We start from the raw sequence: 24,723 nt of genomic DNA on the forward strand, positions 1-24,723 counted from the left end.
GAGCGGCAAAAATGTGAATGAGTAAGGAGAATCCACTTGTATTGGGCCATAACATAAGATGAGCGTGCGAGATAAAGGAGTCCATTATCTTTTGGATCTTTACCCAAAGAGTTTGGTTTTGGTGTTTTCCTTTTCAAGTTGATATACAAAGATTATACACTTATATATATCATACGTTTGGTGGCTATATTTTAGTTTAAGTGATTGGGGTAGGCTGTTGTTTAGGTTAATCCTTCTAGGACAAATTACTTAACTACACTCCTTTACTTACCTTAATATCCATTTATCCCTACTTATTTCAAAAATCCCTTATTTACCTATGTATCCCGCATGTATCCCGTGCACAAAGCTATGTATTTCGCTATGTGGAATATATCAAACGCTATGTATTCCGCATGTATCCCGTGCACAACGCTATGTATCCCGCTATGTGGAATGTATCAAACATGATTGACTTGAAAGAGTGAGAGCAAATGTAATGGTAGTTAAATGAACAGCAAATCAGTAACCTAATTGCCAATTTATCCGTTTCTGTTTGAGCATGGTGGAAGCCTAATATATTAGGCATAAATACAGAATTCTGAGAGCTATTAAGAAGCATGAAGGTAAATGAGTAAGCAATGTTGGTTCTCTGGATGAAAGATTTTTAGAAAATTGCACAACTCAATACTCAAAATTCTTTTGGAAGTTAAATTATTTGCCCAGGCCTAGTGCAATATACAATGACCAATGACATGCGTCTTTCAAATAAAATTTATTTCATTACTTAACCATGTCTGCAAGTTATACATGATCATGCATAATCATCTAAATTGTATTGTTTCATTTAGATGAAGTTGCAACTACTAAATCATTATTTTGGAAACATTTCCCCAATGTTATTCTACCTCTATGGACTAACCAGCTTGTGAATTACACAAGGAATATTTTGTTTGTGACAAAGCATAAATAAAAATTGCAAAAAGGTCAGGGTCTAGTTATCCAATATCCTTCTCTTTCTATCCTCTACTTTCTTTCTTTTTTTAATTTATTTACAACCGTAGCCTAAATAAATGATGGAAAAACTAAAGAGATAATTTTTGTAGACATAAAAGCAAAAAGGACAGCTAAAGAGAAGAGAAAAAGAAGAACTCTTAGGCCAGCATTTATCAATGAAGCCACAAAATAAGGGGGAGACAGACCTCTTATCGATTTCCCAAATCAAAATGATAGAGTGCAACTTTGCTAAATGACTCACCCTAATGTTTATCTCATATTAAAATGGTTTTTTTTTTCTTCCTTTTTTGGTTTTAAAAATCAGGGCCACATCATCAAAGAATAATTGAATATATACGATATTACTTTTTTTTATTTGAGTGAGACTTTCAACTGAAATAACAGAAGATTAATTAGCTAGTAATTTTAGTATAACAAATCACTTAGGTTGACCAATTTTTCAATAACTATTTAAACAATGAACTCAATATCTAAACTTATTTAAAAAGGAAAACACTTCAACTTTGTTTTAAATTATTAGCCTAATCAGGTCTATATTAGCATTTGATGACACAATTGACATGGTATTTCACGGATAGGCATCTAGTTTAAAAAAAAGATTTTCTGGGCCAACATCAAATAGTTGAAGTACTTTAATGGGTTGATCCTAAATATGCACAAGGCCAACTCCTAGGCAGAGTTGGGGTCGTCACCTATCAAGAGAATCCATCTAATGCAGGAAATAATATTGAAACTGGAAAAAAAATAATTGTACACTGATCATATACTCTTAGTTAGACTAATGAAAGCAGAATAGTTACCTAATCTGGAAAACTTGATCTGAATATTAAAACAGATCATAAAGCTATAGAATTTACTTGTACCATACGATAGCAAGTAGGTGGCTTGCGTTTCATTCCTGGTTCCTACCTACAAGTAGCTAGGGTCTGATGATTGCATCACCACTCTATACCTAATTATAACTTCCAATTTTTTTCTTTACTTAATTGGTTAACAAGCATTGCGTACAATTTCTACATTATCATCTACAATAATTTGAATCGTCATATTCAGCCATTTCTAGTGACCTGTAAAACTCAGTTAATTATGTAACAGAAAAATAATAATCCAGCTTGTAGCTCACGAATAAACAAACTTTACTAATTAAAGGGAAAAGCAGGAACAAGAAAAAGCTGTAGCGCTTGCAGTGGCTCCATTAATGATATGTAAGAGATCGTAGCTGTCGCCACAGATAGGACCACCATAAAGTATCAAAAAAAGAAAGAAGAAAACAACCTCAAGCTTTTTTTTGTCAGGGGAAAAATTGTACTCCTAACGAATGATGATAATTATGTACATAATGGGAAACATATACTCCATAAAAGGGGTAAAAATTCATTACACATATCAAAGAGTAAACAAACACCTTAGTAAATGACAATGGAAAAAGAAAGCAGTCGCTATTTACTCTATGTACCATTTTAGAATTCACCAATGTTGACCCAAAAAAGGAAAGAAGAAAAAAAAAAAAAAAAAAAAAAAAAGGATGAAGGTGATATGATGACCTCTGTTACGATACGTTCTGATCAACCTTTGATTTCACGGCTGAGAGTATCAGTTGTAGACACAATCATCTTGTGCTGATCTGGGACCATCACCGAAGTCACTGCAGGCACAAAATTGTAGACAGGCTGGTCCATATATTGGCCACCACCTGCAGCCACTACTCCCAACTGCCCAAACCCAGTGTGATACCCACCAGTCATCAGTGGTACCCCGTAAACCATCTGCACCGCATTACCATAGGCCCCACCGTTCACGTGCCTTTCACGTAACCCTTGTGTGTAATGATTCTTCACCAACAAGCTGCTGCTGCTGCTGTCACTACAAACTATTTTCGGAACTGCAATCACTCCGCTTCCCTCATTTTTTGACATATCCAATCCTGAATTTTCGGGGAATTGCAATTGCAGAAGATCCTCTGTTGCCGTTGAACTCGGGTTCGGGTTGTAATCTTTATCGAATCCGAATAAAAAATCCGGATTCAACGGCGATTCTGGTAAACGAATCGGGTAAAAGAGGAAAAGCCTTAACCTAGCGGGTTTTGTGGAAACTTTCTGCATGCGATCATATTCAACCATCATTTGCTCAACATCGTCATCATCGATAAGAGAAACAAGTGCATCGAGATCTTCGCCAGGCAACTGGTACTTTATAAAAACCTCCGCGTTGCAATTACAAAGACAATTCACCTTTGCAGCTACATCGGAAAACTTGACGTTCCGATCAACAGTGAGGATTTTGGTATCGCCGCCAACATAGGAGAGTTGATGATCGTGAGGACGAAGCTGGATTTTTCCACCATAGCTACACATTAGCTTAACCTTTTGATTCTCCATTGCTGCCGCCGCCGCCGCCAAAATTCAAGCGAGAAGAGAGAGGGTTTGGTATTTTGGGGATTTTCTTTTTAATTTTTTTTTTTATGTTTAGATGAGAGAGATTATTATGAGTGTAGTACCTGTGCGGCGATACATGTGTAGAGTGATAGTAGTAGTTGGGGCTTTTAGAATTAGAGAGTTTGATCTTTAAAGGATTACTAAGAGGGTCCACACGGAAACTGATTTGCGCGTCGTGGGCCCACGGAGTGATGGCCCACTCTAGTAAATTTGAGAAATATAAGGGGAGTTTTTGTTCTGAGAATGGTATCGGAATTAAGAATTTAATTTAGAGTTTAATGGTGAATATTTCATTTGTTTATTTTTAATTATCACTATTTAACTTGGTATATTCATTAAAAAAATAATTATGGAAATATGTATTTTATTATTAAAAAATAATTTGGAAAAAATGTAATTAATACCAAGGGTAAAACATAGAAAATATAGTTGTATTTTCTTAATATATTAAAAGTAATAAGTAAAAATGAAAATCTATTTTAGGATAAAGTATAAGTCAAAGTGAATGGATGGACTATTTATACTACTTCACCCTTTGAACAATAGTTATATATTTTACTATTTTGGGATGTTTAATAATACTTGTCTATTAAATTAATAGATAATTTTATACTTAATTTATAATTTATTCTTATTATTAATTATAATTATTTCTTTATTATATTTTTCAAAATATTAATTTACTATATTTAAAGAGTGATATAATAAAATTATTATTTTATTTATAGTTTCTTTGTGTAAAATTAATAGTGGACAAGTATTGATAGATAGAAGAGTATTTATTTTCCTTTAGAATGATGTGGACAGTTCCTTTGATTGATATTCATTCAAAAGTAAAATAGTAATAAAGAGTGACGAGGACTATTCTTTTTGCAATCTTCAAATTCAAAATTTAAGGTTTATACACTAATATAATTATTTTCTTCGTGTACTCTATTATTATATCACCTATTGACAATTGGACATGAAGTTTTGTCGTTTATGGTAGCAAATGGGATATATTTTAGATGACATTTATTTTCGAAATCTTTTAAAGATTTTTTGGAAATTCTTGCAAATGTTTCGTTCACCTAAATTCTTTTTCTGGACTTTGGAAAAATTAAAGAACCTTTCTCTAATGAGATTTGGTTACAAAATATAAACTAATTTTTGTACAAAACCAAAAAAGAAAAAATCATCAATTTTTATTTTAAAAAAATCACCTTATTCAATTATATACATTAACTTCAATAAAACGTGTATGTGATTTTATAGCTTGTTGAAGATAATGTGACATATTTTAGTGAATTAACTTATTTATGTAATGAATCTTTGAAAATACATGCATACTTTTTTTTTTAGTAAAATTAAGCTACAAATATAATAAATATACTTTATTAATATTAACATAAAACGAATCATAATTCAAATATTTGATTAATATATTCTAGTCCCTTTAAAGGATTGTCAATATTTTCTAAATCATAATCGCTGAGGAAGGTAAATGTTTTTCAAAAATAAGTATAAATGTTTTCTTGATTGTAAAGCTGATAGCATACAGGACCTAATTTTCTCAAATTATTTGAAATATTAAAGGTAAACCAAATTCAAACGATATCTAAGATTTTGACGTACGAAATTTAAAATTGAAAAACAGAAATTAGGAGACAAAAAGATATGGACAGTTGATGGGAAATGGGCGTGCGTTGCCCCACGTAAACACAAGGCTCCACCCAAACATCTTACAACTAGTCTTTGAATCTAGTCTATATTCCACCAAATAAAATCAAAAATATTTTGTTACTCCCTCCGTCTCATCATGTTAGCATTTCGTATAAAAATTATATTATTTTATTATAATTAGAAATAATTTAATTTAAATATTTTTAAAAATATATAAATTTAAAATATCATATTAGTGTAAACCAATTCAATTTTAAAAATTAATCAAATTAACTCTAAGAATTGATTCGCAAAAATCCTTTTAAATTCTCAAATGTTAATTGGTTTAGGATTTGAAAAAAAGAGCGCCAGCTAATCTTTTAAAAACATTAAAGTAATGGAATCCACTTCCTCAATTTCTGCCGTCAGTGACTTAGAGTAAAACCTTTACTACAAAAAGAAAAATATAAATCCATTCTTTTTTAACACAAATTAGAATATTCCTAGTCAATAAAGGTACATTTACATTTTCCGTTTTTTTTTCCCCTCTCTTTTCATTATCTGTCAAAAAGTTATTTATATTATATCAATAGTTTGATTATAAGTATTTGAACATATACTTTTTTTTATTCAAACTAAGGTAATTGATATATATATTTTTATTTTATTAAATATGATGTGGTATGAATATGAATTAAGATTTTACCTGAACTTGAATCCAAAAAAGTGAAAACTCTTACATCCTGTCACATTCATGTTCGTCCTTTTTTGTAATGAAAATCTCATATTTAATGAGTGAATGGTACTATTGACGACAACTGGAAAGCAGTAATCTAGAGATCATTAAAGTTCAAACATATGATACTATTGTTTGAGTTGTTCTGTACTTTTTAACTGTCCCATTAGAAACTTCAAATAAAAATTGAAGATAATGTTTATGAATATTACTCACGCTTTCCTCTATTCATTCACTGTATTAAAAATAAATGTTCATATTTGATATAATTCAAAATTAAATTCATGTAATTTAATGTAAACATCAAGTAAGTTGATAGTGTGAATGTTACTGGGGAGCGTAGAGGACAGTAAATTAATTTTTTCCCTGCTATAATTTAAGTTGTTCAGAAAGAAGAAAAAACTCCCCGTAATCTTAGTCCTTAAATTTGGGAAATTAGTGGATATGAAACTTTGAATGGAGCAGGAAAGTTTGAAAATATTGCACTATCTCATATTAATATATTTTTGTCTGATATGTGAAATTTGATCTTCGACCCAAATTGACTTAGAAATTAGAATCTAACGATTCGTTCAACAAGTTTACAAGGAAAAGATGACGATTCCCTTTTTTTTTTTTTTTATCTTCCTTTCATTTTTACATAACCAAAAGTGGACCAGGAAATCCAAGTATGGTCGTTATTTGTTAAGGTAACTAAAATTATGAGATAGATCCTAATAGTTTAGTTGATTGTATATTTGCACCTTTTATTGATGACCGATGAGGATCGATTTCCCATCTCATAATCCTCTCCTTATTTCTCCTTTTCCCTACCCGCTACCCTATGTATAATTAAGAGAGAATTTAAAATCATGACACTAGCTACTTGAATCATTATCTTCTTGATCATAGACTAAAAATGTCATTAATATTGACACGATGTTACTAAAATTCAAACTTGTGAGAGTACGTGTATATCTTCTTGGCTACTTGACAAAAAGGTGACGATACTATAAAATATCAAAAAAATTCAAACTCCGAGACTAATAAAATTGTTGCTATTAAGGGTGACGAATATATATTACTCGTTATAAACACGAACAAATTAACTATCAAGTGTGACTGGACGTACCCAGGAATAAAAAAAAGCTGGTGACTCTTATTATATATAATAATACTTTACCAACTGCTGCAGTTATTATATGTCATTTTCTTTTTGGTTCAATTTGATTGTAAACAAGAAAGGAAGAATCCTGAAGCTACCATTGCATGTGAAACTAGCAAAAAGGTGCTTTTTTCGTTTGTTCTATTTCACATGCAAATCATAATTTTTTTGGCCCACCGCATACAAGCACAACGACCAGAAAAATTAATAGAAGCTACACCACAGACACTACTACAATTCCAGAAAGAACACTTTCCTCTCACAAGTCATAAACAAGAGATGAGAGGGATTGCTCAAGTAGTAAGCATGCTCCTCGAGTTCTCAAGGAGCAAAAAAAAAATGGGAAGCGGTAAAAAAAAGAAAAAAAAAAGTCATAATAAATATGAAAAGAAAAATAAAAGTAACATTCGTGCTATTGCTTCATGTGAAGACATAGCTGTATGTTGAAGGTATATACGACCTTTATAGCTTCCACATGTACTAATCATTAAATTACTCAATATCATCATGAATTCAAATTTTCTTTTCTGCACTTGGCATCTCACTCTCATTCCAAATCTTTACATCAATGACGTTGGTATCAGCAGGATCACTTCCTTTTTGTTGATACGAAAAGAAAAGCTTCACATAATAGTCGTAAATCACAAATCTAGCATGTGAAAACAAACGTTTTAGCTCAAAGATGGACTTTTTGTATTAGAATCCATGTCAAATGATCAAACAATTCTGGAAATATGAATATGTGATAGAAACAGTTTCAAGCATTAATAGTAACAGAGAATAAAAGGGACAATTACAAATCTTTCACATTCTTATTGAATCTGTAATTGTACAAATGAGCATACAAAAATCCTATAATTCCTCAACTTCATGCTCTGGTGCTAAATGGAGAAAAATCTGAGAATCAGGTCACAACAGTATTCTTATTCTATGAACATTTCAGGCAAGAAAACCCTCCGATGCAGAGGCAATTGATTTCCTCGATCAAAACCACGATGGCTCTTGTCACATTTCAATGGATACAATATGCTCAATATCATCTAAAATCAGAGTATGTTCACCGAGTGCCAGTATTCTGTTTCCTTGGTCATTTGAAAAGCTGAGAAACTCGCAAGGATTTATCGAGAGACTTGTTTCAACAGATTTACGTGCTGGGACATGCACGCGATCAAATCCCACTAGTTGTTTCAGTGGAGCACCTTGAATATTCTGTGGCACACGTGAGAATAACAGTAGAACATGGTTTCCATCCATGTCCCCATCATTTGTGACAGAGATATGAATGAAAAATTTAGACAAACTACAACTTGGAACTTCGTCAACATGAATGTAACCAAGCCTACTGTGTTCTTGGGCAAGTATACTCCTTTTCCAATTAGATTTACCAAGTGATAAACTCAATCTATTTGGTGCAGATAAGAGTTGCGAAGAGAAGCTTGTATAGCTTAATCCATGTCCAAATCCATATAGCGGATCTCCAGTGTAAAACCGATAGGTTCTTCCAGGATAATCATTTGCAGGATCAGCTCTCATATTCATGTTAGTCATTGGCACTTTGGTGTATGACTCAAGGTACCAAGTCATAGGCAATTTTCCACCTGCATTTTATTTATAAAAGCTCAACCCCACAGCTTGTTCTCATTTTGCAAAAACAGAGACAGATGGCAATAAGTTTCCCCGTGTATACTCTTTCCTTTGCTAAACTAGGTTATGCTTCATTGGGGACTAAAACTCATTAGCATATGAAACTAATTGCTACTATCAACTTCCAGTATGACATTTATACTAACCTGGATTTTGATATCCGAAAATTATCTCGGATAGTGCTTTGCCACCAGTCTCTCCAGGGTAAGCAACCCATAAGATACTAGCAATTCTTGGGTCTTTCTCAGCAAAGGATACATCAATAGGTCCACCACCAGTAAGAACCAAAATGATTGGTTTCTTACTTACAGCTGCAAGAGCGGTAACTAAGTTTGTCTGATTACCTGGTAAGAGAAGACTATACCGGTCAAGATCCTCAGTTTCCTGGGATAAATCCAACCCAGCCACAACAATTACATAATCAGCTTCTTTAGCAATAGAAATAGCATCCGGGAAACCAGCAGTGGAATTGCATCCTATGTCCAGGCAACCAGCTGCATAAAGTGTTCTATTTATATGACGGTGAAACCCCTCATGTATGCTCTTTAATTTGCATGGCACTCCTGTAAGATAACAAAGGATATTAAATTATCCACTAGTTCAAAGTGTTTCCTCTGCAGTCAACAAAGAATCACATTTTTTTCTTGTGAGCTGTTATTAGTAGGTCATAGTCAGTGATCGGTGATATAAGCAAAATATTAAGTCAAAAGGGAATTGTCCCGACTAACTATGAGAACGAGAAACTCACTTGGTGATGTAGAATGCTTCCTGGTCAGAATTCATTAATATTTCAGTTCATGGAATAATCAAATTCCCTAAGTAACCACAAATCCTTTTCCAGATTTATATCTAACATCAACCTCAAAATTATATGCATCCACTTTGGGCATTTACCATGTTGGCAATGAAAACAAAATATATTTCTCTTGGAATTTGGAAAAAAACATTCTATATTTTCGATGTGATATTGCATTATTTCAGTGATGGAGGACGGACAAGCATGTCATACTAAAGGTTTTTGGATTTTCTAACCTGTGTAAGTACCACCAGGACTGCTCACATTTGCCATAGGACCAACTATAGCTAATGTAGAAATACTTTTCTTGTCCAATGGCAAGAACTTCTGATCATTTTTAAGAAGCACAATTCCCTGCCTCGCGGCATCAAGCGCCAACTCCAAGTTATTAGAAGTACAGACATCTTGAGGTCCAAATTTTGCAAACTGTCCCTTTGCAGGGTTTCCATCAAAAAGACCAAGCCGGAATTGAACAGAAAACAAGTATTGCAGTGCTCTGTCTAGGTCTTCTTCAAGCACACTCCCCTGCTGGAATGCAGATTTCACGTGTCGCAGCATGTATGTTCCACAGTTTATATTTGTTCCTGCCAAAATTGTTGAATAAGATTTGGAAAAAGAGGATAGAGTAACATAGATTAACAAATTTGATGAGACTGCTAGAAAACCTGCTTTAAGAGCAAGAGCAACCGCATCTTCTGGAGTTTTAGTGTAATTTTGGTTTTCATATATAGTAGCCACAGCATCACAATCAGAGGTGATGTATCTGAAATTAAATCATTCAACAATTACACGTGTTTGATGTAAATTTCATTTGAAAAAAGCGTTACACATAGAAAAAAGAAGGAAATATTACCCATCGAACCCCCAGTCAGTTCGGACTTTATCTAAGAGCACCTTATCTGCACATGCTGGTACTCCATTCACACTATTGTAGCTACACATTAAGCAACTGGCCTTAGCTTGTTGGATACAACTACGAAAAGGTGCCTGAAACGTGTCCTCCATATCCTGCTTGGTCACCTAATATGTAAAGTGATAAAGAAATTAACACTAGAAGTAATGATTTTTCACAAATACGTAGTGTACATGGAATTCATTGGTGTTTGTGTTCACCATTACTTGAGCAGTTTAATCTAGTTCCGACCAAAAAACAGATATTTTGAGGCCAGCCACAGCGCAACTTGTAGGTGGTTATTAAGTGATACATATAGTCGTGTAAACCAACCTCCATTATTCCCTATATAGAGAGTGATATGTCAAGAGAATTCAGAACCAGAAATGGTAACAAGTAACAGAACCCTATGCTATATAACTCTCCGCTTCCGGCTGTTAATATGTCCAACGATTAGTCATATAAATTGAACAATTAGAAAAAAGATTTTTTTTTTTGAAGATTCTATGTAACTGTTGGTGATATTATTGTCTTCCCAGCTAAATAGAAGCAAATTGAGACCAAACTTTGGCCTAATGAGTATAAGCTTCAAAATTATGTAATAAGCTACTATAACCTACCCAAAAACAACAACATAGCAGTGAAATCCCACAAGTGAGGTCTGCAAGGGTAGAATGTACACAGATCTTACCACTACCTCTGGTGGAGGTAGAGAGGTTGTTTTCGAAAGACCCTCCTATCAAGTACAGCAATAACAAAAAAAAAGTAAAATCTAGTATAGCTACAACTCAAAAATTAGACAATTAGGTATAAAGATTAAGAAGTATACCACAGCATTGAAGTTGTATCTGGTAGCATCACCCCATTTCTCCAAGTCATACGCAGTGAAATGCTTACAACAAGCAGATAACATCAGCTTATCACCAGCATCATCATCTTCTTTAAGAACCCTCCTCGTATTCCCAAACCCATGTCCATTACTACTTTCTTTATCCGCCTTCGAATTCAGTTCTTGAAATCCCGTAACATACTCAATAGCATAAGCAGAAACCACCATTGGATCTTCCCCTGGCGTTTCTTGACCCCTTCCCCATCTGGGATCCCTAAAAACATTAATATTAGGCGCCCAAAACGTAAGCCCAGATTGACCCGTATTGTACATAGCCCTTGCCTCAACTGCAATAGCCGATGCAATCGAATGCCACAAAGTTCTATTGAAAGCAGCTGCAGTAAGAATAACTTGAGGAAAACTTGTGGCACTTTTAATGGGGCCATTGAAATTGATCCCAGGTCCATTAGTCCCAATACCATGAAGAGATTCTGACCACCATTCATATGCTGGTAAACCAAGTCTTGGAATTGAAGTTGTATTATCAGAGAGGTGTAAAATTTTCTCATCAATGGTGAGTAAAGAGATTAGAGAGTGAACTCTAGTGGAGATTGACAATTTTTTGTTGCAGAATGTGTATTTGTGATGAGGTGGTTGACATGGGAATTGGGGCTGTGGATCTGATTTGGTTAAATTTACATTGAATTCAAGAATGTTTAGTAAGATGAACAGAATCAAGAAATGGATATTTTTGGTCATTGTTGGAACAAGACTGTATGATTGATTATCCAACAATTGTGTTTGTTGACTGATGTTGAGGTGAGCTGGAACTATACTTATAGGTGAAATTAGAAATACATATATACATATTTACATAACAGAATTGTAATGTGGGCGTTATGGGTTTTCATTTTTTAATCATTCATTGGCAGTAATTAAGTACCCGTTAAGTAACGGGTAGAAAGTCAATTTTCTGTTTACTGTTTTTTAATATGATTAGTTACTGCTCTCACGGTTTAATTTTTATTTGTCTATTATATTAAAAATAGTAGTCTATTAATATTTATTAAGTTTGAAAAAACTAAAGATAATTAACTTTTTTGTGTCTATTTTATTTTTACTATTAAATACTAATTTAATGTCTAATATATTTTTCAAAGCATGAAATTAAATATATTTAAAAAGTAATATAGTAATATTATCCTTATTATTATTGTTTCTGTTAATAATAGACAATTATTGTTGGATAGACAGGAGAGACAGTAGCTTTTATGCAGTTACTAAGCAATAACTACAATTTATGCCGTTAGTAGATTTTGTGAATCTCTGTTGGCAAGCAGTTAGGGACGTTCATAATTTGGATAAAAATCGATTCAAATCGAAAAATTGAACCAAACTAATTAAATAAACTGATTTTATTTGGGTTTGATTTTAGATTTTTAAAAATCGGTAGTATTTGAATTGGTTATCATTTTGTTCGAAAAAAATCAAAGAAATAATCAAACTGAACCGAACTGACATATATATATATATATATATATATATATTATTTTTATAAACAATTTTAAAAATCTTATATATAGTTTTTATCAAAAGTTATTTATAATTTATTTATGAAAACAAAAATGTCTAGGGTGAGAACATTTATTTTATTGATTTCATGTATCTAAGTGTATATGACAATTCTTTGCAGGAGTGAAAATGTCATTGTCTCTTTCATCTACACCAAAATGACAAATTTTGAATCTTTATTCATAGTAAATTTAATGCGCGAAAGTTATATAATGTCATTCATTCTAACTATTTTTTTTTAATTTTGAATGAATTGTTGTCACATTTTTCACTGCAAGCTAATCATTTGAATTGGACGAAGATAGGAGCCTAAGCTGAGATGGATTTAAATCTCAACTGGGCCGACTTTTATTTTGAATGGGCCTAATTACTCCATTCAGCCCATAACTCGATTATGAGTAAGAAGCTCAATGTTGCACCTCACCTTGTCCAAGTTCAAAGTTGCAAAATCAGTTTTGGAAACCTAATTTTTCTTTGTTTAATTATCCAGATTTTAAGAGCTTGACTTAACAAATGATGAAAGAAGATCTTTTGATTTATGATTTCTCCTTCCACATTAATTTTGTGGAAGGTTATTGATTTGTCCAACTTTTTCCTTTAATATTTAGTTGATACGTTACACGTGAACCGTGAATCTTGTATTATGAGTACATGGAAAATATGCACAAAGTTTTAGTATATCGGTAACTAGTAGTCCAGGAATATCGAAAGTAGGACAAAAGAAAATCAAGTTTTAAGCAATAGAGCTAAATAAAGATTGGATTTAACAATATAGTTTTATGGGAAGTTTTATTGATTTTCTTGAACTTACAAACTCGGTAGCTCCCATATTACTTCCAGGATAAATGAATTTATTAGATTGTTAACCTAAAATTGAACATAACAAGTTCATTGACTAATACATCATCGATCCATATTATGTCATCTTTAATATGATTTTATTCTATTTTTCAATTCTATTCCTAAAAAAGAAAGTCTAAATTCAAACTTCAACTACAATATGCTAAAGGTGATTCATGAATACATCAGGGATTATTAAGTGTCCAAAAATGGTGCAATAAAAAACTGTGCGCCTTTCATAAGTGATAGAATTTTGCACCATATGACAAAAAGAATAATCATACATATATATATACTTAAAAGATATCCCGTGCTGCGCACGGGTCCAATAATATATGTGAAATATTTAAGATATATTTTTTTATCATAAAAAACTTCATAAATTAGTTGGTTCAAACTTTCATCTAAAAATTTTAAAAGAAGATTTGCGTTATTTTCAAGCCGTGTTAATGAGCATGAGTTAAAATTTTTCCTTTAAATTTATGTGTTTACAATGAAATTAATTTAATTTAATTAAGTATTAAAGTAATTTGAATAAGTTTTTCTTTATATGTTTCAGTACTACTTTTTTATCAATATTATTAGGAGTTTATTTTATTAAATTAAATTCACTTAATTAATTTTATTGATTATTTTGGTAAGTAATTAGTAATTAGTTTTATTAGAAAATATTAAAGTAAGTAAAATAATTAATTGCAGAGGGGGTGGGTAAACATAATAAAATAAGTAAAAATTTAATAATTAATTTTATTAAGAAATTAAAATAAGCCATTAGTAAGTTTATTAGAAAGTAAAATGAAACATCGTCATTTGATAATAATATTAATAATAATAACAATTTTATATTTTAGTAAGTAATTAGTAAGTTTTATTAGAAAGTATTAAAGTAAGTAAAATGAAACATTGTCATTTGATAATAATAATAATAATAATAACAATTTTATATTTTAGTAAGTAATTAGCAAGTTTTATTAGAAAATATTAAAGTAAGAAAAATAAATAATTGCAGAGGGCGTGGGTAAGCATAATAAAATCAGTAAAAAAAATTTAAGAAATAAAAATAAGTCATTAGTAAGTTTTATTAGAATGTATTAAAGTAAGTAAAATGAAACATTATCATTTTATAATAATGACAATTTTCTATAAATATTTGCAATGGAAAGGATAGACATTGGCATTATTATAAGTTAAAATTACCGGAATAGCATCCCGTCAACAAGCAAGCATGTTGACGGAGAGGTGCTTGCTATTCCCTCAATGAAAAAATTATGATAAAAAATAAATTTATTTAAATTTCAAAATTTTAAATGTATCATATAAATTGAATCGGAGAAAATAATAAATTTTACTAAAAGAAAAAATCATGCGAAGAAAAGTTCTATATGAGAATTGTTTTACTCAAGCTTAAAAGTGAAGGGAAAGAGTTGGGTGGAACCCATGGTAAGTATTAGTAAGCAGAACAGATGATGTAACCAAAGGTTAATTATATTAGAAAATTCCAAAAAACTCATAAAAGTTGACATAAATAATTAAATTTTCATTATTAATATTTAGGGATAAGGGTCTGAAAAATACCCCAACTTTGGTCGAATTTGTTATTGCGATACTAAACTTTCATGAGGACTTATAACCTTCCTAGACTATTTAATACCGTGTTTTAAACATATATATTTTCCCACGTGGACATAAAAAATAATGCAAAATTATAAATAGTAATGTGTCCACGTGGGCACATATATACCTTTAAAATACACTATTAAATAGTTCAGGGGGTAAACAATACGGTATTAAATAGTCTAGGGAGGCAATAGGTCCTCATGAAAGTTTAGTATCGCAACAGCAAATCCAATCAAAGTTGGGGTATTTTTCAGACCCTTATCCCTAATATTTACATAAAATGGTAAAAGGAATTAAAAATGGAAATTAAAGAAAAGGATGTTACCTAGGTTCGAAACTAGGACCTTGAACATAAAAAGTGAACCTTTGGCCAGTAAGCCAAGCTACTTTAATAAGGGAAGCACACAGCTGAAGCAGCCATGTTGACGGCCAGCTGTGAGCTATTCCCTCTTCTTATATTTATATACACTAGATACATACGCCCATGCCAGCACGGGCTCAACATATATCATTTATTTTGTTGTAATTTATGTAGCACAGATGAAATTTGGAGAGCCACTCAATTTTTTAATATATATTTTCTTAAAAAAATAAGTTTTTAATTATTGTAACTTAAAATTGACACAAATTGTAAATAATATGTTATTTTCTCTGTCCCAATTTATGTGGTATAAATCAAATTTGAAGAGTTTTATTTGTAGTACTTTTAATTTTTTAAATGCAATGACATATGCTTTTTTACTAATAATATTAATGATCTAATATTAACATTAGAAATAAAAAAGTGATTTACAGATAAAAAATAGAGAAATAAAATAATTAAACGTATTACTTATTAACTAGTACTTATTTGGTTTTTTTTAATATACATATTTACCTAGGTAAATAAGGTTTTCTTAAATAATAATAATAATAATAATAATACTATTTTTAACTATATAAAACAAAATATTTTTGATGACATTTAAAAATATGTTTATGTAAGATAGAAGATGGAATAACTAAAATATGAATTCAAAATATTCCTTTTTAATTAATACTAAATGAGTAAATTGACTGAATTAAAAAAGTGATGTTGTTTGGGCTTGATCTTGGAACCTCTTGCATGAAATGTCATGATGCAACCAATAAGCTAAGCAGGTATATTTGAGAAAGAGCACATAGCTGAAGCACACATGTTGATGATCCATTGTGTGCTCTAGCCTCTTCTATATATAGTAGTAATTATATATATTATTGACACTTATATATTAGTATAGTAGATATAGGGGTGTTCACGGTTTGGATAAAAACCAATCCAAACCGAATCAAACCGATAAAATAAAATTGATTTTATTTGGGTTTGATTTGGTTTGGTTTTAGATTTTTGAAAACCGATAGTATTTGGTTTGGTTATGGTTTTATTCGAAAAAATCGAAGAAATAACCGAACCGAATCGATAAATTATAAACATATATTTTATTAATATACAAACTTAATATATTGTTTTTATAAATAATTTTAAAGATCTTATACATATTTTCATTAAAATTTCTTTATAATTTACTTATTGAAAGCAAAAATGTCCAAGATGAAACATTTATCTTATTGATTTCATGTATATGAGTGTATATGACAATTCTTTGTGGGATTGAAAATGTTATTGTCTCTTCCCGTATGAATACTGCGTCGAACATGAAACTTGTGGTTGGTAGTAAAACACCGATTCGCTCGTTGAGACCTAATTCGATCTTCATAGAGTTCTCGAGATATTTTCTTACGAAGTTTTGTTATAGCATCTATAACCGCTTCCGGTTTAGGTGGACAACCTGGCAAATATACATCTACAGGAATTAGCTTATCGACTCCCCGAACAGTACTATAAGAATCGGTACTGAACATCCCGCCTGTAATTGTACAGGCTCCATTTTTTTGGCATTAATCTAGACCATCTAATCTGAGATAAATCGTATTGATAATGCCATCTTAACCAGTTTTTCCATTGATTGATTCTATAACTCTGAAGTTTCTTATGTTTTAATTCCGAATGAAATATTCCTAGTGTTTTAAAATAGTCCTTTATTTTAGTCTTAAGGAAGCAAGACGTTGTGTTATATTGAAGAACAGATCTAAATTTAGACAAATTAATAACTTGGGTTTGTGATAATTTGTCCTCCACTTCGAGTCGAATAGTAAGTAAATCCGTACCCCAGTCTATTCTTGTTGCCGGGTTGGTTAAATGCTGTTAATGAAAATAGTAATTCATTATTCTTAACAATAGGTCCTGGAGACTTTTTGGTTCATCATGCTATTGCCCTTGGTTTACATACAACTACATTGATCTTAGTAAAAGGTGCTTTAGATGCACGTGGTTCCAAGTTAATGCCAGATAAAAAGGATTTCGGTTATAGTTTTCCGTGCGATGGCCCAGGACGAGGCGGTACTTGTGATATTTCGGCATGGGACGCGTTTTATTTGGCAGTTTTTTGGATGTTAAATACTATTGGATGGGTTACTTTTTATTGGCATTGGAAGCACGACCCCTCGCAGGCACGACCTATCAGAGCTCTGTAGAGATAATAGAAAGGGTTGGGCCACACCGGAGCCGGTCGGGGCGGGGATAAGCTTAAAGGTTCTAAATTGGCTCCTTAATATTAAGGATAATTACATTCTTGAAAGGATCAAGGGCTCTACCCTCTCGCATAAAGTCTTACGCTCTTATCGTCAACCTTCGTGGCTTTTTGCTCGTTTGGTCTCGCTATTTCATTCCTGGTTCTCTCTTTCAAGCTTCTTTCCATCCTGGGGATTTCTTCTCATTCCGTCCGTTCTGCTAGCTGGTGTCGCCCTACCGGAAAAAAAAGCCCTTCCTCGGATTCGAACCGATGACTTTCTTAGCCTATTTCTAAAGGGCGAACTGATCAACTTGCATGTGTTAAGCATACGACTGAAGTAGCATGATTAGACCTTCTTATCACTTTTTCGACTAGCTATAAACTTCAACCCCCCTTCTCTTACTTAGATGGAGAAATAAGTAAGCAAGACTTTCTACCCTGCCTTTCTTTTCTTAAAAAATGGCGAATTACCAATATTGTAAATTTTAAAGCTTTGTTGATAGTAAATTTAGTGATCGAAAGTTCAGTAATTTAAGTCATTCTAACTATTTTTCGTTTTGAATGGATTGTTGTCATTTTTTTCACATTTTGAATGAATTGTTGTCATTTTTTTCACATTTTGAATGAATTGTTTCTTTTATTTTTGTGTATGGTTAATAACCGTATAACCAAACCAAACCAAACCAAATCAAAACCGTTAACCACCAAACCGATAAGTGTATATTATATTTGGTTTGATTTGGTTTTGATAATTTTAAAACCAATTAAGTTGATTTGGTTTTTATTTTGACCAATAACCGATCCAAACCGACCCGTGAACACCCCTAAGTGTATATATATATATTATTATTATTATTATTATTATTATTATTATTATTATTATAATATATGATACTACATTACTACTTACTACATTTTCCACAATAGTCCCTTAATTACTGGTAGGCTGTTCCTAGAATTAAATTATACGAAGAATGAAATAGATCTTTGACCTCCCACAAGTAATTAATTAATCACAGCCTCTACAAATTGCACAATAACTAATATGTCATCTTCCTAATTTTGGGGGGAAATTTGTTCGATTAGAGGGGTTGTTCTGTAATATACTTCTAAAAACTTTTGGAATAAATATATTGAAGAGTCCCCATCTTATTTGTAACTTTCCTGATAATCAGACATAAAATGTTGAGTTAAAAGTAAATTATATTCTACTTTAGTTTCTCGAAATGTAGCTCTATCAATCAATATAATTGGGATATTGTTTTCCTTCCTGCAAGGACAATCTTCGTATATACGGTTGTCATAAGGCAATTTCATACTTTCTTCATCCTGAAATACGTGTCATCTTTTTTTTTCAAGAGTCAAACTATTTGAAATTTAATCAGTATTTCAAGCGGAATTTTTTCATCATATTGATATATATAACTTATAATATTTTTCATATAATTTTTGAATATTGAAATTCTAATAATCTATTATTACTACTCTCTAGTAGTAAAATAGTGACAATATTCCTCGAGTCATATTTATCAATGTCGACACTTATAGCGTGGCGAAATAGCTACTCCCTGAATTAGAGGAATGTGTGAGAATAATGTATACATTAATCCAACACATAAATACTTTAGTATTAAAATATTATACTTTATATTACTACATTGCACTGGATCATCCATGTGAGTTGTGATGACACTGCATCATCTAAATTTAATTTTTCCTACTTATAGTATTTAGTACGTATCATGTATATGCATGTTGTTTATTATAATACTCACTCCGTCCTATTTTATGTGGTACCCTTCCCTTCTTAGTCTGTTCCATAAAGAATATCATCTTACTATAATTAGTAACAATAGAACTTTAAAATTTTCATTTTATCTTTAGTGAAATGATTTACAACCACACAAATATCTAAAATTATATTAGACCACAAATTTTAAAAATTCACTCTTTTCTTAAACATCGTATAAAATCAAATGATGTCACATGAAATATATACCCCAAATATACCTAAATAAATTTATGACTTCGTGCAACAGTAAGGGAATATTGTACAACAATAAGTGATCGTGGCAATCAGAAAACTTAACATTTTAGTAGAAAATAAACTCTCTTGGTAAATGGTACAATAAATAATTTCTCCATTTTAAGAGAAGCAGGGTAAAATAATTTCTGGGCAGTGAATTTTAATTTGTTCTTTATTCCTGTTATTAGTACTATCGAATCTTCAGGTTTGTTGTCAAACAATAATAGAGAAAAAATAATGATACTCATGGTTAACACTTTTGAGGAAATTAAACGTCAGGCACATATTATGTATGATAAGACAAGCAAAAAAAAAGAAAGAATATAAGCAAACGTGTTTTGTAAATTATTCTCAATTATCATGAAAATAGAAATATTCTCATCATCATCATCACTGCAAAATAGCGTCGATGCCACATGCATGCTTGATTACTAACATGAATTCTCTCATATAATATAATTACATCAATAATAAAATACTCTTTTTGTTTACTCCTCCCCAGGATCTTCTACCTTGTTTCCTTAGTGACTCGAACTTACAATCTTAAAATTGCGAGTGAAGGGCGCTTACCATTCGAGCAACTACTTCTTGTCACATCAATAATAATTTACAAATCTGCGGTAATTGATTTGTTCACCTCGATCGTACAAATAATATTCCAAGCTAAGTACTTGTACCTACTCTATGTATTGCATTATTACACTAAAATTTGTTATGTATTCCAAAAACAAATGTTGATACTAGATACCCTCTTCTGTCAATCAGAAAAAGAACAATGAGTAGAAGGTGAAAAGTAAAAAAGAGAGGACATATGGAGAAAGTGCTTGGAAACAATTGACGTTTGCTGAATTGGTTGGATGAGTACTGGGTTTCCTACGTGGGAGGCTTTGGATCGATTTCCCTCTTCACATTTCGTGTGCGATTTGTAAGCTATTGCATAAGAGTCCGTAGTAAAGTTAGAATTTTCACTAGAAAATTTAAAAATATGAAAATGTAAACACATATAAAAAAAGTTTATAGATTTTTGTATGAAGAACATATACGTTTGCAATGACATCTTCTAACCATTTTCACTTTGTAGTCTTTTTCGCAGATCCAGACAAGAGGCTGGAATGGAGGCCATTGTGTTCACTAATTAATCGAACCCTCAACAATAAATTGAAAACAGATAGTCAATCAATTAAACTATTAAAATTTTTCGCTTTATTTTCACTAATACATTTGTGGAAATTCCAAAGTTTTGCATTCACATTTCACCACATAGTCGGTTGTCCATCGTAATGGTGTCTTGTCTTATATATAGTACGCTATTACTTTCATTCTAATCTAATTAGGGTGAAATTTTTTTGGTCGGCAAACGTTATTTGGATAAACACTTCTTCTCTATGTATAAAATAGAGAAATCATATAAAACAAGAAGAAAACCATGAGTAAGTAACATGACATGTCTCAACCTTAAAAAAGAGAAGCTATCGGCGCTATATTGACCTCATCTTCATTTATTCTTTTTATATCTATGTTTATAATTTGCAAACAAATTCTTGCTACTAGTAATAAAATAAAACCATAAGCTTACTTAATCTTTTTTTATATGTTTAATTTTTTATTTATTTTTTTACTATTCTTTAATTCTATGTGCATGTTTAATACTGCAAGATTAAATGACATTTTGCTAAATTTTGCGTATCTTTAATTCAAACAATGTAGTCTAAAGTTTCTGTTCTTTGAAGTTACTCATACCTCTTTGGATTGGTACGATTTTATTTTTTCTTATAAAAAGTCAGGTTTTAGCTCAGTCATTACGGAAGGTATCTATCAGATTATGACTAAACGACGATTTTGACAGTTGTTAGGCATATTTGCAGTGGAATGACAGAAGGATTTAATTCCTATATGCTTTCAATAGCCAGTAAATGATCAGGTTAAAAATGAAGTAATTAATACTGTGTATTCATGAAGAAATTAATATAAGAGCGTTTTCTTAGCTATAAGTTCCAGCGTGGCATTTAATTTGATTGAAACAAATAGTTTAATTAACTCGTTGATTTGATTTCTTGAGCGTTAACAATTTAATTTGATTATAAAACCAAATTATTTGTTGTAATAGAAAAAATGTGAACAAATGATCTGTGTGTTGACATCGCTTTTATTCTTGCTGAAATTATCAGTCTCAATTTATGAAGTACTTACCTCTCTTAAAAGTAGATTAATCAAATCCCATACCTAAATTTAGAAAAAGGGCTAACTTTTTCCCACAAGTTAAAACAAGTGGCAGTGTACACAACAATTCTTTAAACGGAAAAGGGTCATATTTGCCCTTCATCATACTTTTTTTTATATATTTATTCTTGCCATCCAATTTTAAGGTCATATTTACCCTCCATCCGTTAAATTTCCATATTTTTACATAATAATATTTATATTGTGCCTATGTGGATTTTATTTTCATCTAATTAAATCTAAACACTATTAAAATAATTTTAATCCACCCACATCGAATTAAACCCTACCCACTAATTAATGAACCCAAGACCAAGTCCTTAACTATCGTGGGTTTGGTTTTATATTTGTACTAGTGAATTGAGTCGCGCTTCGCGCGGTAATAAGTTTTTTAAACAATTTATTTTTATAATATGTGAATGATAAAATTGATTTTTTGACGTGCATGAGTAACAAATTTGAAACATAATTTTCCTTTATACATTTAATAATAAGTATTTAACTTTATTTCCTTTCATGGAAAATTTAATCTTTAGTATGTTCATATACTATATTTTAAATTTAAATCTAAAAACTTAGCTACTATATAAATACATGAACTTGTCTAACAGTCCCATTTATATGCTATCCTGGTTTTATCAGGGTATAAAAAATATATTCACATTTTTCTTCTTTTTTTCTCTTCCTTTCCATGACTTCTTTCCTAATGCCCACTCTTCTTCCATCTTTACTTTTTCATTCACCTTCCTTTTATAAATTGTAAAGAAATAAAAAAAAAATATTACAAATCAAATAAATCTATCTTTCTTTCTTTCTTTCTTTCTTTCTTTCTTTCTTTTTCTCTTCAAATTCATCATCTCTAGTCTCCAATTAATTTTATCTAACCGTCAATTCTTATTTTTCTCTTATGATAATATTAATTATTGTGCCTTGTAAATTATATATGAAAGATATTGAAATAACTCTCCCTTTAAGTATTCCTTCTTCCATTTCCTTTTTATCTTTAGTCGCATAACGTTGATGTTATTACCAATTAGTTTCGAGTGACATCAATTGCTATTATTTTCGAAAATGCGTTGAACAATGTATTTTTTCATCAGATTCTCATATACATATGCGAAAGCGTTAGAAATTCATACAAACTCTGTTAAATATGAATCATATATAGCGATATTGAGATTTTACATTGTCTATTGATAATTAAGATATAAAAGTAAATATCTCTTATATTAATTAAATTGAGCAAAATGATGCACACAAATTTAAATCTTGCAATTGCGATTTGTGTGTTGAGATGTGGACTTATATAAGTCTTGAAATGTTGCTTGATATTTGTTAAGGTAATTATAATTATCAATTAAAAATAATTAAAACAGAAAATTAAGAGAGACTTGAGGAGATATTACATGCAGAAAAAGTAATAAGGACAAATAATAGGTAACAATAATGAGCAATAAATGATCCATACGTTTTCCTGCAAATCTAAGGAAAAAATATTTTTTTTACGCTAAAAATAAGTTTTACATCACCCGTTTTTTTTTATCCAACTTATGTTACATAGATTTTCTATATCATATGGATATGAATGTTTGTTTTCCTTTACACTTTTGCATTGCCTTTTATTGAATTGCAATAATAAAGTAAAAATAATAAAAAAATCCGAATAAAAAAAGAAAAAAGATGAATAATTTATTGGTGATAGAGAGATATCACATCACTTTGTCTATACCAAACTTTGATATTGTATAGATTGAGAGAGAGTGAGAGAGATGGGTATTCATATATATTAACAACTTCAAAAATACACTTCAATCACAAAAAATATGATAAAGTCTTGCAAAAACTTAAATAACAATGACACTGATTAAAAAAAATATCTAACTTGCCTCTTCACATAAAAAAAACTTCATATTGATTAGCCTGTTATAAGATGATGATAACATATATATAGATTAAAAATTAAGGATTATGAATCATGAATAAAATAAAATAAAAGAAAAGAGAAAAATACTTGCCTTAGACCTCAAATGACAGATATAAGAAGGAGTATATATATGCGAAAATAGAGTATGAATAAGTAAACGAATGTTGCCAATTAATTACTGGTGATTAAAAGCATCAAGAAGTAACCGATGCTGCGTGGGCTAAAGCAATAAATAATTTCCTAATTTAATTGCTCATTATGCTAAATGCTAATAATGAGGAAGGAAGTTACTTTTTTTAAAAAGATTATTGAATAGAAAAATGATGAAAAAATTCAAAATTATGGAAAAATAGATAAATAGCAATACTGATCAATAAGGCATGCCACATCAGCTTTGCCTATTTCCAGCTTTATATAAATATATAGATGGGAGAGATGGGTTAATGGAATTGTACAGAGGAATGAAATTATCAGATCTCCATCACTATCGGAAAATCGAAACACCACCCAGAATCATCGAAGCATATCCATCAATTAAATATATTCCTGAACAAGTAACAACATTAAATATTCTAGATATATAGAAGTTTTCTGGTAGTTGCTTTGAATTTATTCTCATACCCTTCCCGTTTCACCATCGGTAGCCATCAGAAAAAAACTTAAATCATCCATCTCCATTGTTGAACCTCACTTCACATTCTTTACCATCGACATAACAGAGCACACGTAGAATGTTTATTAAATTCTGGTTATTTTTTAATAAAATGCTAATGAATCAATTTTGTGAGTCAAGATTAAAGGTGAAAGTTGGCTTTAGTTT

At 30.9% G+C, this 24,723-nt stretch overlaps 2 protein-coding genes across 2 annotated transcripts; both read right to left on the reverse strand.

Annotated features, from left to right (window-relative positions):
• Positions 1–2,314: 2,314 nt before the first annotated feature.
• Positions 2,315–3,525, reverse strand: LOC125846380 (uncharacterized). The gene has a single exon (XM_049525786.1). The coding sequence runs from the start codon at positions 3,372–3,374 to the stop codon at positions 2,562–2,564; it is 813 nt and encodes a 270-aa protein (XP_049381743.1). The 5' UTR covers positions 3,375–3,525; the 3' UTR covers positions 2,315–2,561.
• Positions 3,526–7,733: 4,208 nt separating this feature from the next.
• On the reverse strand, positions 7,734–11,925 carry LOC125846343 (probable beta-D-xylosidase 6). Its single transcript, XM_049525739.1, has 6 exons — positions 11,114–11,925; positions 10,246–10,412; positions 10,058–10,155; positions 9,629–9,976; positions 8,743–9,159; positions 7,734–8,550 (listed from the first exon to the last, which is right to left on the reverse strand). The coding sequence occupies exons 1-6, from the start codon at positions 11,870–11,872 to the stop codon at positions 7,958–7,960; spliced, it is 2,382 nt and encodes a 793-aa protein (XP_049381696.1). The 5' UTR covers positions 11,873–11,925; the 3' UTR covers positions 7,734–7,957.
• Between the last annotated feature and the right edge of the window lie 12,798 nt (positions 11,926–24,723).

The sequence above is a fragment of the Solanum stenotomum genome, chromosome 12 (assembly GCF_019186545.1).
Source record: "Solanum stenotomum isolate F172 chromosome 12, ASM1918654v1, whole genome shotgun sequence".
In the NCBI taxonomy this organism is placed as follows: Eukaryota; Viridiplantae; Streptophyta; class Magnoliopsida; order Solanales; family Solanaceae; genus Solanum; species Solanum stenotomum.